The sequence below is a fragment of the Micromys minutus genome (assembly GCF_963924665.1).
Source record: "Micromys minutus genome assembly, chromosome: 1".
Taxonomy (NCBI): Eukaryota; Metazoa; Chordata; class Mammalia; order Rodentia; family Muridae; genus Micromys; species Micromys minutus.
The window spans coordinates 61,828,273-61,845,861 of NC_137969.1; the positions used below are offsets into that span (position 1 = coordinate 61,828,273).

General features: G+C 40.8%; 1 protein-coding gene across 1 annotated transcript in view; it reads right to left on the reverse strand.

Moving 5' to 3' along the window:
- DNAH14 (dynein axonemal heavy chain 14) overlaps positions 1-17,589 on the reverse strand; it is a gene marked incomplete at both ends in the record, with an annotated part of 218,518 nt that overhangs the window by 99,325 nt on the left and 101,604 nt on the right. The window contains 6 exons of the mRNA XM_080925129.1: positions 108-266; positions 5,019-5,141; positions 5,929-6,167; positions 8,149-8,221; positions 10,604-10,856; positions 12,783-12,991. Of these exons, the coding sequence (XP_080781255.1) occupies positions 108-266; positions 5,019-5,141; positions 5,929-6,167; positions 8,149-8,221; positions 10,604-10,856; positions 12,783-12,991 (1,056 nt within the window). The remainder of the gene's footprint in view (positions 1-107; positions 267-5,018; positions 5,142-5,928; positions 6,168-8,148; positions 8,222-10,603; positions 10,857-12,782; positions 12,992-17,589) is intronic.

Below are 17,589 nucleotides of genomic sequence, written 5' to 3' on the forward strand. Positions count from 1 at the left end.
AATTTTCAGGGTCTATTAATTAAGCACACTTAAAAATGTTTAGACTTAATGATTGTTAAACTTTTTCCTAACCCGGAAATCCCCTCTCTGTTCCTTATTTTTCATACCTGTGAGAAGTACAGGGTAGGAGTTCCTCAGGAGAAGGCTCATGAGGAAAGAGAGGCAGATGGTGTCTCTGGTAATGGTGTAGTTCACAGACTCTCCGTACTCATTCATCCTCAGCATGTTCTCACCAGACCCCTGGAAATCAGTCAGTAGTGATGTCTCTGGGGTCAGAAAATGGTGGTTAGGGTTCAGAGGGCGTGAGCTTAGCGTCTTCGTTGATCTCAGAGATTGCTCTGGCCGAGGCACTGCCAGTGTTCCTAGAAGACTAACTTTCCCGCTCCAACCCCGTGCTAGTCTGGTGCTTCCTGCTAGAAGCTAATCCTGAGCTGCCTGTCACTCTCCTAGGAACCCACCTCTCTGGCTGCCCTCCTGGACTTCTAGACTCCTTTCTGCTGGGAGTTGTGATCATACAAGTGCTTATGAACCTTCAGCCTCCTTATCTGAACCACAGAAGACTGATAAAACACACACTCACACACACATATGCACACACACACACACACACACACACACACTCCCGGACATGAATGCTCTCTATACCACTACCCTAATCGTGCATTAAGACATCACTTTATTGCCGCTACCATGCACTGTTATACGTAGGTGTGTGTACACTGTGGAGTCAGTCCTGTCCTTCCCCCTTTACCTGGGCTCTAGGAATTGCTCCTTTATTCTCCGCACCGTCTCACTCCCTTTAAAGAATGCTTGAGCCCAGTTCTCTCCCTCATTCCCACTACCCAGCTGACCTGCTTAGCTGGTAGCAGCACAGCCATGCGAGTCAGTGCTTGTCTATTCTTCGAGCGACATTAGCCGGACAGCTATGCCCCAGTACAGAGTCAGAACACGCAAAGCCTCACGGTAGATGCAGCCTTTCGGTTTGCCTTCCCTGACCACTGACCCCCACATGGTGGACTCTGTTCTTCCATTTGCTCCACTTCCACTAGAGAATTTAGGGAGCCTTCTAAGCCAACCAGGTTTTTATTAGCATCATCTAATGAATGTTCAATAGACATTTCACCAGTGTGGTAGTGGTGGGAATCTATGCTATTTCCCATCTTTTGTTATTACAAATGAAGCCGAGTTTATACAGTACTCACAGGTAATTCACACACAACTGCTGGAATAATTATCTATAAACAGAGCGTATGGTCAGTGTGAACTGAGCGTGAATCAGTTTAAGGATTTGTAATTTTGATGGACACAAACACATTTGAGAAGCTAATTGAGAAGGGTACTGAGTGTTTTAATCTTTCCAATGTTACAAAGATTATATTTAATTTTCATTTACTTCTCATTTCTCATGTGGAGTAACGCTATTCATATATGGGAGTTCTTTATTTTTATGTCAACCATTTGTTCTTATTATTTGAATTTTTATTGATAATTTGTGGTGATGCCTGAGTTTTATAGATGCTTTAGAATAATATCAGCAAATACTAAAGTTTAATTATCCCCAAATTTTGTATCTATATATTTTCTCTTTTATAGCTACACTGTTTTGTATTTTCAAAATAACATTAATTTAACCCACATGTTTCATAATGACAGTACTTCCCCATTTCCTCCAGTGGATTGTCCTATTTATTTAAATTTTATTTGATTATTTTATTTGTCTGAGTATTTCTCTTGCAAGAATGCCTGTGCACCACATGCATGCCTTGTGCCAGCAGAGTTCAGAAGAGGGAGATGGATTCCCCAGGCCTGAAGCAAGAGACGGTTGTGAGCCACCGTGTAGATGGGGGCTGGAATCAAACCCAGTTTCTCAGCAAGAGCAATATGTGCTCTTAACTGTGGAGCAAGCTTTCCAGCCCCGATTTTGCTTTTTAATTCTGCATTTTTTATTTGTAGATCTATTCTGGGCCAGAAAAATATCTCAAGTGGTAAAAGCTCTTGCCATGCAAGCTGAGTTTGATCCCTAGAAGCAAAGAAACGATAGAAGGAGGAACCCGCTCTCCTTCCACATGCTTACTTCCATATGACTGCCATGACACATGTGCCTCTGCCCCTCACTACAGATGTATGTGTGCATGCATACCCACCTCCTCCTGACACACACACACACACACACACACACACACACACACTAAGCAAAATCTTTAAAAAGATCTATTTGATTCTTTCTTAAACCGACTGTGTCATGTATTTTATGTGTATCAAGTGTTTTGCCTGCAGGGATGTATGCACTGTGTGTGCGGAGGCCAGGAGGAGGAACTGGACACCCAGGACTGGAGTTACAGATGGTTGTCAGCTGTCCTGGAAATTCTGGGAATTGAAGCCGGGTCTTCTGCAAGAGCAGCTGGTGTTCTTAACTCCTGTTCACCTCTTAACTCCCGCTTACCTCTCCAGCCCTGATCTTGTCACGGTTTACAGTTTGTATCTCTTTCCAAGATTTTTCAGCCTGATGTTTTGTTTGAAGCCTTGGGTGGTAGGGTGGGTGTCAGTGAGCACATTCACCGCCTCCTGCAGTGGTGCTCCTGGAAGGCCTGTGGTATCCTCCTTGGCTGTAACTGGGCCTGGCAGTGCTAAACTTCTATAAGAACTCCGTGTAGGACACTCCCAAGTCCTTTTCTCCTCCAACCACATTAAACTCTACAGTTTTTCTGTCTTCTGTGTTGGACAGAACCACCACAGGCTAATGTTTAAAAACAATAAAAATGATGCTTTGGCGTGTGGTCAGATACACGCCACTGCAAGCACGCATTGCTCAGAGGACCCCGTGGGAGTGGGTTCTCTCTACCATGTGGATCCCAGGGATCAAACTCGGGTCACCAGGTTTGGTGGCCTTTATCCACTACCTCACAGGTCTACCTTATTCTTCTTAATGGCACTACAAATACAACCTCTTCGATGTCATTTTGATTCGCAAGTCTGTGTTCATTTTTGGTGTTGGACCTTTGGATGGTGCTGAAGACTTTGGTGGTTGGGAATTTCTTCTCCTTGTCTTTACTGTCAGCCATAGCTGAGGAGGCTGTGGCTAAAGATGCCACGGCCGTGGGGTAGCATCAACAGAGATCATGCTTCTACAAGGACTTCTGGCTACCAGGCCACGTCTGCTGTAGACTGCTGGAGGTGGCTGCCTTGTCACCCTGGCTTCCACTGTCTCTGTTCTTCCCCTGCACCCCAATCATTAATTTATTAAATACTTTAGACACATGTTCCTCGGCTTTTGATGGGGTTACAGCCAGCAAATCTACAGTAAGTCGAAAATTCGAAAATATTGCTACAGCTAACTTCCAGAATATTCTAGTTTACTACAGTTAACCTCCAGAACAGTCTAGTTTACTACAGCTAACCTCCAGAACAGTCTAGTTTACTACAGCTAACCTCCAGAACAGTCTAGTTTACTACAGCTAACCTCCAGAATATTCTAGTTTACTACAGTTAACCTCCAGAACAGTCTAGTTTACTACAGCTAACCTCCAGAACAGTCTAGTTTACTACAGCTAACCTCCAGAATATTCTAGTTTACTACAGCTAACCTCCAGAACAGTCTAGTTTACTACAGCTAACCTCCAGAACAGTCTAGTTTACTACAGCTAACCTCCAGAATAGTTTAGTTTAGCCACCCTGGGATTGAGCATATGGGCTCTTGATCGTGAGGTCGAGGGGCTGGCTGAGAGCTGCAGCCACTGTCCACTGTCCACTGCTGCATGAATCATACTGCTTCTGATCAGCTTGGGGAAAGACTCACAATGAAAAAGAAGAAGGAAACATGATTTCTGTTCAGCATGTATTGAGTTCACACCTCTAGAGAGATGAAACACCGTGAAGCTGAGAGAGCCTTAACTTTTGCCATTAAGGTCTAACCTTCATCTTTCTTTTTTAAAAACAGATTTATTTATTTTATTTATATAAGTACACTGTCACTGTCTTCACACACCAGAAGAGGGCATCAGATCCCATTACAGATGGTTGTGAGCCACCATGTAGTTTCTGGGATTTGAACTCAGGACCTCTGGAGGAACAGTCAGTGCTCTTAACCGCTGAGCCATCTCTCCAGCCCAACCTTCATCTTCCTACCAAGCTCTCTCAGTCCAACAAGTTTAAGGGTCTTCTGTGACACACAGAAGCAGGTCATAAATAATAATAATTTAGAGCAGCTGGATACTGATGACATAAAAAACGAAACCGTCATTTTCTACTTTGTTGCTGTTTGTTGTTGCTGCTCTTTTGAGACAGGGACTATTGGCTGGGCTGGTACTCACTAAGAATTCCAGACTAGACTCAGACTAATGGCTGTCCTGTCTCAGCCTCCAGTACTGGGATTTCAGGTGCTCAACTAACATGTCCAGCTTACTTCTTTTTAAACCAACTGGTTTCATTTACAGCAAAGTACACAATCTTGCCTGTGCACATTTCTTGCTTTTGAAGTGGTATTGTCCATGACTGTTTCATGACCACAGCTAGCTAAACCGTTAGTAGACACCATTGTCAGTGAGACTCCATACACTGCACTTTTACAATGTATCTAATCTAAATACGCTACATACTGTTCTTTTCAAAATTTATTTCCTACCTATGGGTGTTTTGCCTGCATGCCTGGCTGTGTATCACATGTATGCCTGGTGCTCAGGATGGCCAGAAGAGCCATCAGATCCCCTGAATCTTGAGTTATGGACAGTTGTGAGCTGCCATGTGGGTGCTGGGAAAAGAAACTGGAGTCCTCTGAAAAAGCAGCCAGTGCTCTTAATCCCAGAGGTTTCTCTCCAGCCCCCACTGCACATTTCTTTTAAAGTAATATTCATAGATGATTTAAAGGCACATTTTATAAATATGAATAACACTATATCTACAAAGATATATATTAGAATATAGTAATCCTCAATGTTAAGAACATATCTATTTTTATGATTAATATACTTTCAGAATGTTAGAGAAATTAAAAACCTTTTTTAAAAAGTAATTTTACTTACCCTTTTGAATTAGGGTCTGAGCATTAGGAACTAAATCTGACCAAGGCATAAACTCGCATTGCTGTAAGTCCACAAAATACCCAAATATAGACTGCTCGCTTCCTGGTAAGTTGGTGCGAGTGTCTGAAAACAACAAACAGAAGCATCTATAGTAAGAAACTGGGTCAGCAGCAGCATGGGCGCTGCCTGGAAGGCAAGGTTTGGTGACATAGCTGCTGTCTGCGGAAGGTTACACAACTATATAAAGCAGGCAGGCTGCTTCCTCCTACCAGCTTGTTCAAAAGCAAAAGTTCATTAACTTTTGATCATTTCTTTTACATCCAGAAGAGGGTAAATTGTGATCAAATGTCCTAAAAATCTTAACCCAAAGTGCTTGCTACTATTGTGTTTGGATACTAGTAAATTGCAGTAATATACTAGCCTTGGTCAAATCAACCTTTCCTTGTCCTTTTTTATTTTTTATTTTTGGAGACAAGGTTTCATGTACCCAAGGCTTGACTCAAACTGGCCATATCCTCAAGGAAGATGACCTTGAACTCCTGACCTTCCTGCTTCCACCTTCCAAACCCTGCAATTATAGACATGAGTCACAATACCTTACATCACTATGATTTTAGTGTGCTTAGCTTTTGTCTTAGAATCCTTACAGATTTTGTTGATAAAACTATAATGTTAAATTCATAAAATTGGTTTGTGAGTCCCTGTGTGTGGCACACACGTGTTTCAAATATACTGATTTAGATGTTTTTCTGGTTAATATGAAGCCTTTTGATATTTCTAGCCACAAAGGACTCACCATTCTTTACACAATAAACACATTTCCCATCAACTTGAGATTCTGTGTCTGACTTAGATTTTACACTTTTAGCAAAGATTAGTTTATAGTCAGTAGATAAGCCAATCCACTGACCTCTTTTTGACACTTCTTCAAAAAGTTCGCGAACAAAGTTGTCAAAATTATAGGTTACTTCTGCCAGGGAGTCATGCTCAAAGCTGGAACGGAACAGCACATCTTCTTCGTGTTGGTCCTCACGCTTTAAAATCCCCCCAAATGCCCATGTGAATGCGAACACAAATATCTTCTGGATCATCATTGGGAGCTTCTCAGGGTTTCTCTCCAGGAACCACGACCTCTCATCCGTGTGGTAGCTGTGACAGGAAGGTGGCCATCAGAAACTTTAGGAAGTGGTTGGACAGTCGATCTCAATATCATACCAAAGTTTTATTATTAAAAATGTAAATAACGTATTGATATAAAAATTTCAATCTAATAGATAATGTTCCTCTGGTAACAGTCACGTAGATTAGTTACTGTTTATTTTTAAAGTAGCATATGTATAAGACATTCCTACATAACCTTGTTTCATATCTGTTTTTGGTAACATGTTGACAAATTTATAATATAATTTTAACACACAATTGCATTTAATATATGTGCACATATTTTTATCACGATATATGCTTGGTACATGTTTAGCATTTTACTTGGTAAGTAGACATGTTTTACATGAGCACATCATTTTATTTGGTATTTATATGTAACCCTTTTTAATTTTAGGTTAAAACTTAATTTTAGATTAATGAGTCAGATTCTTGTTGAGGGGGAGAGGATTTGATAATTCTGCATTGTATGAAAGACATCAGTGAATAGTGGTTCACCTTGTATTTCTCTTAGCAAGTCTTAAGGATTGGCTTATCTCAACATGGCTAATGTCAGGCAGTCAGAATCTGAGGAGACTGTTTCTATCTGTGGTTAATTCAGAATCCTCACGGTTAATGAACCATGAGTTTTGTGGAGACAGGGTTGGTGATGACAGGGTTAAACAGGAGGTTTGGGCCTAATTTCTAAAATCCTGCATTGTTTTAGTATTATCCTAAAACTATCTGCAAATTACGAAAACTAAAGTATATCAGATGGAAATTCACTAGCAACTCTCGACATAAAGTGCATTTGCAGAATTCTATCTGAAACATCCTGCTGTGTGTAATTTAGCAAACATTTATTAAGTGTTTACTATTTGTCAGTCACTCTGGATGAAGTGGACACGGTGCCATTTTCCCGGGTCAGGAAAGAAGGAGAAAAGCATGAGGCATTGAGTAAGACATAAGGAGGAACCCTGGGCTAATGTAGGAGGCTCACAGAGAAGCACAAGGGGACCTGGGAGAGCATGCAGCTTTGTTCTCTCAAGGGAAGAGATGCAGTACCTGCCATCCAGAAGGCTAGGAGCAGACATATATTCCTTTGTGTTAAATGTGTGGTAGAGACCACACCAGACTCTTCCTAAGACCCTACCATAAGCTTGTTTTCCTTGGTCTCTGAAACCCATCTTTATGGGACATGCCCCATGTGGTCAAGCTACAGAACCCATCTTTGGGGAAGGTGGCACATGTACTTCCTTATTTAGCTTATTTTGTTCCTTGAAGGGATTTATGGTTGCTTTATTTGTGCACACAGGACTGGGTTAATTATTACGATGAAGGTTTTTACCAAACTGTGCTGAGCTTAAATATGTCTAAAATAAAGCACTTGGGGTCAGAATCCTCAAGTTTGAGCTGCACCAGCCACGTGGTAATGTTGAATTGAACTGTCTCATTGCCTTCCAGACATTGTCACCCTGCTGGCCCTAAAGGTTGCAGGGGCCCCTGCAGGTTAACAGGTTTGGACTGTGGGCTCAGCAAAGGCCATCTAGAAAGAGCACAGAAGGAGCAGCTTCACAGCTCTAATGTGTCACACAACTATGTAACAATCACACAACTATGTAACAAGTCCTAATCTAGGCAGCTGGCATGTCGCACTGCTATTCTAGTTTATCAGCAGACAAAGCTTTAACACTTTATAACTGGCTCAGTGTCTCATAGCTTCTAAATGGCTGATATGGGAGATAAAGTCACATAGATCTTATTCCTTTCTAAATTAGTAAAGATGGATGCTTTTATAACAATCTTATTACTTTAAAATAACATAAAAGCATGCTTATCTTGTATTAGTTATTTATAGATGGGTTAAAATAACATACACTTTAATATTATGAGACCAAAAAACATGGCTTCCTAACAATGAGCCCATGCATCCTTGGGTGTCTCACACCTAGTAGGTCCTTCACACATTCGCTGCTAGGGTGACACTGACCTCCTTTCCTCCTTGAACTTGACTTTCGCAGCCTTTGTCTCTGTAGGGGACTCCTCGTCCACTGCTTCTTGACCTTAGGAACAACAGAGTTTTTTGTGTGACTGACAACAGACCTACCGTTCCATAGGCTGACTTACTACGGTCAACTTGTAACACTGTCTACTTGTGAACTGCCACAGGAGCCTCACATTGCAGTGCCCGGGCAAACTGTCCTTGTCTCTCCTCCCCACTCCTCTTGTACAAGGCATCCATGTGACAGAGAAAAGCAGGATCAAGCACGACTCTCATTCTTTACTCTCCATTTTTCTAATATTTGTAGTCTTAATATTAAGACCAAATGTACACCTTTTAGGATATCTTAAAACACAGAAAAAAAAAATGATCATGCAGAGTTTCACTCTCCTCTCCTACACAGCCATGAAAATATTGTATTACTTGTGGAAAAACAAAAGCAAGCAATTTAGTTAAACATGTAAACTTAGGTACTTGTGTTTTCATCCGTGTTTTGATTTCTAAGGCTGTTTTTAATGTCATCCCATCCCATGTGAAATATAATTTCATTGCAACATAATCAGGAATCCAGATTGTCTGTATGGCTGTAAATAGTTCTGCTGTGTATAAAATTCTGTGTGCATAAACCTGTGTCTACTTCTTCAATTATAATGCTATTAAAGTTCCTAGAATAACAATGCTAAGGAAAATTTACAGTATTTCAACATGTATTGCCAAATAGCTTTAAAAAGACTTATCGGTTATTACTTCAATTGCCTTCTTTTATAGTCTGGTACATTCTCGCCATCGGTGTCTATCACGGGTAAGAAAGTACCCACAGGCTCCACCGTTTCCTGAGGAACTACTAACTGTTAAAGGTTCCTGTAGGAGGGGAAATCACTCCTTCAGTGGAGAAGCCACTGGGGGACTAGGTGAGAAGATAAAGAGTTTAGAGGAAACTAGTTCTTCAGTGCCTTAAACTCAGTATATCCTTTTGGTTCCAATTTTATGAGAAAATTTGAACACGCCAGTTGTAGTTGCTCCTTTATCATCTACCTCCCTTCTTCAGAAGTCACATTGTAACTATAAAACTGTGTGAAGTGGCCAAGAGTGTCACTCCACATTCAGGAGGCATAGGCACGAGGTTATCCTGGCTAGAAGTTCAAGATTAACCTGCACAAACCACCACCTGGCCTCCCAGCCATTCCTTTAGAATCTGTGTGGAATTGTCCTTGATCTCATAATTTTGCATTCTATAGTCCTGCAAAACCAGAATCACATATGCAACAACAGGGTCTGCTACCAGCTTGAGCTCAAGGCCATACTGCAACTCAAGTTGCAGTAACCTCTAGGTACCTGTGTAGTTGAGCCCAGTGAAAAATATCCAATGGAAATGACTTTCTAGGCAGGCCTGCATAAGTGTGGTACCCTGGAGGTATTATGGTCTCAAGGAAAAGTCTTTAAAATGAATTAACTCTTTCAGACTCTTGACCCTAAAATGTGTCGGGGTCCAGCCAACTCCTAAGATGTCCTCTAGGCACCTTCTCTATTGTGTAAACATAAAGTGGCTGGCTTCTTTTTGGTTGAACTAATTTCTTCAGAAACCAGACCTGTTGGAGTCCCAGTTTTAAACTGGATTTTTGATAAACCTGTATAACCCTCACCCCCTAGTTTTTCTGCTCTGCTTTTTGTTCCAGACTTTTACTATAAACCTGGCAATGAGCAGCTAGCTGTAACAATGCCAGAGTCCAAGTGTTATACTGCCTCACAACTTTCCATGCTAAATTAAATGGTATAAATGTTTAAACTCAGCCATATCCAGTCTCACACAATAGACAAAATGTAGACAGAGTCTTTGCTCGAATGTAATATGAATGGATTCTAGTCCAATTCTCAATTGAGGCTCTATATACATACATACATACATACATACATACATACATACATACATACATACACTATAATCTAGTAGAACAGAAATATGAGCAGTGATAATAGCTGATAATAGCAGAGATCATATTTATATTTTTTGTCTCACAGCAAACTGGAATAAAGGCATAATGAGCTAAAACATAAGTCAATAGAAATTACTCAGCCTGAAATGCCAACAAAAAAGGGAACATGACATCTCTTTTTGTTTTGTCTCTGCATGACCACAATATAGATTTAGACACATGGCTAATGTGAAGACTCCTTAAAACACAACAAAACATTCTTACTTAGAGTCTTCTAAGGCCTTTCTACTCATTTATATGGATCTCAACATATTAATTTACCCCGTTGATGTACACCTCTCTTAAGAGTTTTAGCTTGTTCTGTGTATAGGCTGGCTATCACCTCAAGCATATGGAGAGACTATACAATCCCTGCCTTCACTTTTCTTTCATCAAACCTATGAGAAAGAGACAAGCTGCCACTGAAGAGGGAAGGCATATTTCATCAATGAGACTTAGGAAAAACTCACCTTTTGGGGTTTCTCTTTTTATATGCATGAATTCAAAAAAAGCATCTAGAATCCTGCACAGAGTCATAACGACCGTCACATCCTGTATGGGATATGGTAGAAACTTTCTATGCTTTTTCAGAAATTTCATCCCTTCTGAGATGCTTTTATTAATCATCAGCTCGAGACTCTGCATTCCCTGCTGACTTATACTTTTCGAACTTTTCAGGAGCCATGACTTAATGTAAGGCTCCCATCCCAGATCAACAGGGTCCTAGTAATAAAAAGCACAAGGAAATCTTATATAAACAAAAATACATCATTAATTTATTTTTTTACTTCATCACCTATCTGTGGTTAGATTTAGTATTATTTAAAGCTAAAACAACAACAACAAGCTAAAGAAGTCACAATTTTTGTAGTGGTTTTGGAGCTTTAACCATGGTTTGAAAAGGAAACAAGCACTGGCAATCTGAGCTGGGAGGAATGTGGAGTGATATATCAGCTGTAAGGGAAGGTCATCTGAGGCAGCCCCAGCTCTCATTCTGATTGACACCCCAAAGTCGGTGGATCAAAGAGCCAATCATAGCTGCTAATGAATTTCATCTATAGAATTTTGGGGGTTCTGTTTTCTACTTTCCCATACTACTGTTTTGGTGTAGAGGAATTTAAATCTAGCAACACGGCTGCTCTGGCAGGGATCACATCCCAGAACCTTCTAGGTCTTTATGATCTGGGTGGAATTCAGACACATTCTGAATTATAGTATGATCTGTCTGGGATACAGGCATGCCCTTAGTAGGGCATATTCTTTAATCCCAAACAAGGAAGGTAGAGTTGGTTTGTAAAAGGATAAAGTCATGTTTGAAAGTGACATCTAGTTGAGGGACAGACAAAGTGATGAATCAGAGGAAGATCTGACAGAATGATTGGGAACTAGGATATGCCCAATTCTCATGAGAACAGATAGGAAAGAGAGCTGACTTAAGATCAGTTCAAAGTGAGTCAGGAAAGGAGGGCAGTTCAGGGAATGCAGCTGAATTTAGGGAATGTACTGGGCTTCAGGAGAGAATCTTTTGTGTATACTGTATGGGCCTCACCTGTTAATACAAAGGTGATTTGGCCAATATGCCAAGGCAGAAAATCAGAGAGGGGAGTTCCAAAAGGGAGAGAGGAACTCTGGGATAGGGTCCGGCATGGGCAAGATTTGTCCCTAACTCTGAGGAGACATATGCATGAAACTGAGAAGTGGTAACCAGCTAGGTGGCACTCATAGAATAGAGTAAGTGGGATATTTAAGTGAAGTAGTTAGAGAACAAGACCTAGCTTATGGCCAGGTATTTACTCATATATAATTGTCAGAGTCATTAGTTTGGGAACTGGGGTGTAGGTAGGAAAGGCCACGGTTATAAATCAGCTCAGTCAGTGTAGTTCATGCAGTGCAGTTGAGTTCAGTCGAGTTCATCTCTAAGTCCCATTAGTCTGTGCAGTTTGTGCAGTGCAGATGCAGAAGAGGCAGATGAAGCCAGAGAAGAAAAAGGATCCGGAAGATTAGAACAAATTTCCAGAGTTACTTTGAGGCCAAGCAAAGCAATTCAGTCAGAAGCCTAGAGAAGCCAGATGGAATCAGTCAGCTTGGAGAGGAGTTTGAGCCAAGACAGCTGAGTTGAACCAGCCAGTCAGAGTTCAGAAAGAACTAGAAAGGGTACGCTTATTTAGCAGCAAGTCTCAGAAGCTGAAACATTCTAGGCCTAGATTAGATTGTACAGAGACTATAAGCTTTCAGGCCTAGGCCTATGGATAGTTAGTACAAAGATAGAAACTCTCTGGGCTTGGATCAAGCCATGCATTTGCATGTGGCTTGGACATGACTCTCATCATATTCCATCATCTGGGGAAATAAAAGAGACTTTTACACCTTGTAAATGTTCTTCTCAGATTCTGAGAGTCATACAATAAAAAAGGCTTCAGGGCAATCTTTCCTTGGCTGGCAAAATAATTCATATCACTAGCCTAATGTGCCTGTGTGAAATGCCGAGGTTCCAGCTTCCCAGTGCAGTGTTAGTCACAGTATCACTGGTAGGTTATAAAGCTTTGGGGTCACTCATCTGGGACTGGACGTAAAATTAAAACACAGTCGATAGGAGTAGTTGCTAATCCTCAATGTTCCTCTGTTGAGGACCAGGTTTTGAAAACGTACCATGTACACCACTGCACACCGGGTGACGATAGAAGGCGTGGAGTTAAAGAGAGAGTCCACCTCAAAAACCACTCTGATCTTATTAGTGAGGCTAATGCGTTCACTGTTTGCCAGGCACAGTGTTCTAGTTTCATCGAGCACGGTGTTTAGATTTTCTATCCAAAAGGTGTCAATTGGGCCGTCTAAAACAATCCATTGCCAATCAAAATCTAGGAAGAAAAATATTTTTAATGTAGCTGAGACTAAGCTCAGACTTCTTTTATGACAATTTTGAAAACTTTCTATTTTTGATAAAAAATAATTTCCTTTTGTACGTATATGTACGTGTGATACACATATGCACATGCGTGTATACACATTTGCATGTACATACATACGTGTATGAGGGTATGTGCGCATGCATGCACACGTGTGTGGAGGGTTGAAATTGATATCAGGTGTCTTCCTCAGTAAATCTCCCCCTTTATTCATAGAGCCAGAGTCTCTCACTTGGCAGTTCTGGCTGGTCTAGCCAGCCAGTTTGCTGCCCACAGCTGAGACTATTGATGCATACATGCCTGGCTTCTTAATTAGGTTCCAGGGATTTCAGCTCTAGTACATGTGTGGCAAGTACTTTACCTATTGATCCATCCCTCAGCCTCTGGAAAGTATGTCCCAGGAAACACTACAATGAGTGCTTATGTTACACTGGAACCTGTGGTGGACACGCTCAACTTTCATGAGTGAGATTTATGCCCTTATAAATAAATAAATATGTGTGTGTGTGTATGTGTGTGTGTGTATTCTCCAGTATTCATTAACTGTCAATAAATATACTATATACTTGAAATTGCTTTAAGCACTTTCTACATAGACATCATTAGATTGATAAAATACATAATTAATCCTTAAAATCTGGATAGGAGAAAGACAAATAGTTCCTTTTTTTTTTTCAATTATATGGTTTGTGAATTTGCACCTTCTATTAGGGAATAATTTGTAGGCATACTGTTCCTAGAAAATATCAAAGGAAAATCAAAGAACTAAGTAGGCAGTTTAAAATCTATCATACTCAGCACCCATTCACTCGCACATCACTGCAGTCTTCCTGTTACTGTAACACTGTGTCTTTGACTGGGCAGCTTATAAACAGCACACCTGGGTTCTTCACAGCTCTGAAGGCTGAAGGTTAGGTGTGAACAGATTGTCTGGTTAAGAGACTGCTTCATGGTACAAAGAGGGAAACTTCCTCTTGCTTTGTGGTCACATGATGGAAAACTTTCCCTTGAGTCTTTCTCACAAGGAATCTAATTCCATCAGTAGGGACAGAATGCATTTCGTGTAGGGCCTTGAACCTACTCACTAGAGCACATCCCTCTAGGCTGTCTGGCTTCCCCAAGACCTGGTCTTGTAAAATCATTAGCTTGAGGGTTAGAATTTTATTTTATTTTTTTCGACCAATGATACTTTTATTTACATCAACAATGCAACAACACATATCAACAAACAGTGTATTATCCTCCTTGCCATTTGTTTTACTTTGTATGTGTGAAAGTCTTTCAAAATAAATTTCCAAGCCCTGAGGTGAATACTGGAGGTAAGCAGGCCCATGGAAGGGTTGTCACCCAGCCCATCAAATACAAGGAGGGCACCAGACACTGGGCCTCCAGAGTGCTGCTGGTCAAGAACTGAACTGCGTCTTGCTTTCTGTGGGACTTACAATGACTTCTGTTATTAAGTCAGTTTCAAAAAGTACTGAATGGCTTAGTTGTGTGACGTTTGTTTAAAGCAAATGTCTCCCTGTATCAACAGTTTACCCAGAGGCAAAGTCTCACTGGGCTGTCGAAAACTTTCATTCTCCCAGTGCCACTGCACAGTGGCTTTCCTTGTCTCAATTCCTTACAATACTTGCTGGTTATCTGCTTATCTTCCATGTTGCTGCATTGTGCTCTATTCTGCATGGCAATATTTTTCTTACTGGTTTCATTTATTACTCAACCTGATAAGACTCTTAACTCTTTCCCTATTCATGCATGCTCTTACTAGACAACTGCACATAAAGATTCCTTCCTCTATGAGATCTTCAGTGCCCAGATCTCGGAAGCTCATTTCTTCTGCTGTCTATAATATAAACAACTTACACTTACATGGCTAATTCCATCTTAAGGGTTTTCTTCCTAACTGCAACCACAATATCATTTTTGATTAAATATGTGCATTTCTTGTTTTTGTAAAGGTGTCTTGACAAAACTAATGTGCAATCAACATCTCTTAAGTGATGGCTAAATTGTCAGGAAAACTCTTCATAATCTTATGACAAAATACATCTTGCCAATTTATTGAAAAGATGGAAATTATTGTTAAAGTGAAAAAAATTAGGTTTGGTTCAATATCCTCAGTACTCTGTGTGAACAGGATGGCTCGTACCTCACCAATATCCCTGGCTATTCTCTGGCATCTATTCCTCTACATTGTGTACTCAGGCTTTCCTCAGAAATGCTTACCAAAGTTCCCTGCACCCTCTATAAACAAACAAAACTTATTCCTTCCTATTTTCTGAAAAATGGTCCATTACCTTATTAAAACCAAAACTAGTGTTTTACACACACACAGAAACCCACATCAGTTCAGGCCTTCTCATCTTAACTCAATAAGAAGCAGGCTGATTTTAGGCCCATCCTACCAGGAAGGCAGTTCCTTCCCTTAGGCTCTGCCTGATACTAGAAACTGAAAATTGCTGAGTGCTTTGAGTACTCAGGTGCCACCTTGAGGCCTGATCTTTTTTCAGTTGTCTTGATGGTTTATTTGCCCTTCCTGCTTCCTATCCCCATGCCAATGGATCCTTAACAGTACTTTAAATAGCAACTAAGGTAGCTCAGAGACTGGTAGGACTCATCTTTAGACTCCAAAGTCTTTTGAACCAATTGACTTGAGTAGGGCTGCTCTACTACAATTTCCCAGCTCACGGTAGATGCCCTGTACCACTGGGAGTTCTCCATCTTCATCTAACTGCTTCAGTCATTATTTCCCTAATACCACAGACTGAGCATTTTCTTCTGGAGCTGACTTGCCCACCCCATTATACACGACACTGCCAATAGTTAAGTGTCTCAGCTACTCCTTAGTACTGTGTATGTTTTTAACTTGTGGACAAACACTTACAGACAAGTGGGAAAAGTAAGTTCTCTTTACAATCCAAAACTCAGTTTTTAATATGAGTCTTGATTATATATAAAGGAATATGGTCCCCAATCCCAAAAAAATGTCTATTAGAAACCCAGATTTTCCATAAGGCATCAATTTTATGCTAATATGTGTGTGTGTGTGTATTAGTGCATATATGCATTTTCTTTTTTAAGTAAAAAAAAAAGAAGAAAGAAAAAACTTCATTCGCCTATGTCCAATATAGGCATCTAAGTATATAGTTACAAGTTAAAGGCCACAAATACTTCCCAAGAAAAAGCATTAAAAAAACCACCAGCTCCTCCGTTCACATAGCACAGCTAGCCCTCAGAGCACACCGGCTAAGAAAAAGGTGTCATCCATGGAGACAGGAAGACTGAGCTTTTTCTCTTTGGATGAGAGCTGAATTTTATTGGCAGTCCTAGTAAAATATGTAACTTCTCATTTAGTCTAAGCAAGGCTTCTCGCCCCCAATTCCCCAGCTTCTCTTCAATAAACTCTATACTCTTCCATTAGAATTTGAAGTCTTGAAGATTTTGAATAGCAAGGTTTTAGGTGATAAGCAGTCACTTTAAATCATTTGTTGGCTATGTGGGAAGAAAGAACATAGGGGGAGGTCAGAGACAGGGAGAGAGTTCATTGGACACACTGGAAGACAGCAGGTGTTTCAAAGCTGCTTTCGGCATCTCACAGAGCCCCAAACTGCTACCATGGGGAGGGCGAACACTGGCGGCAGCCTCAAAGCTACGGGAACTCCACTTGGCTTTCCTCCACCTCCATGTACTATAGGTCCATTCTGCACTGGTACCCTGTGCTGTGCATAGCTTTTACAGTTTCCTAGGGTTTTAATATATACACTTTTCAGAACAGGACGTGAACATTCAGAGCACAGCGCTGCAAGCTATGTTTTCCATCATTATTAATAATTTTAGGCCACCTGCCAGCCAGGCGGAGGGAGACCACACAAACCACTAAGCACCCAGAAGACATTTTGAGAGTTTCCGATGAACCGGAGAGCAGAGGTAGGATCCAGAAAGCCTCTCCTGAGAAGATGAGCTCTATCTGCTTGAAATATCTAACCCGTCCATTATCCTGCAACCTCATATAACTCGATACACTATACTCTATAACTAAGTGTACCGTTAACTAGCTATACCCAACCATTGTATTTCCTTAAAATGTTCTCCCAAACTCCAGGAAAGTAGATGCAATAGTAAAAGTCCTTTTTGGAATGTGGATCACAAACTTAGTCTGAGGTAGGAAGGGAGGTTCCTTTAGTAAGTAGTGTGGCAGCTCCTTTGGAGTGGAACCTGCGGTATACACCCGCTCTGTGCATTAGAGATGAATCTGCTAGGATTGTGTGATTTAGCTGGTAATGTGCAAATGGTTTGGAATTGCCACTCAGAGGCAGGAGGCTGCCCCTGCTGTTCCTCATATTATTATTTTCTACCATCAATACCCTTTTAGTCCCAATTATTTATAAACTGAAAGGCTACTTAAGCTCCCGTGGCTATGTATCAAAATATATATGCACTGTAAGAATGTTGTGGTAAATTTAAGCAAACACACAGGAAGAAGTAAATTGTGCAAGAATGGAACTATTACTAGTCAAAATATATAGACATAAACGCAGTTCATGTTGGCT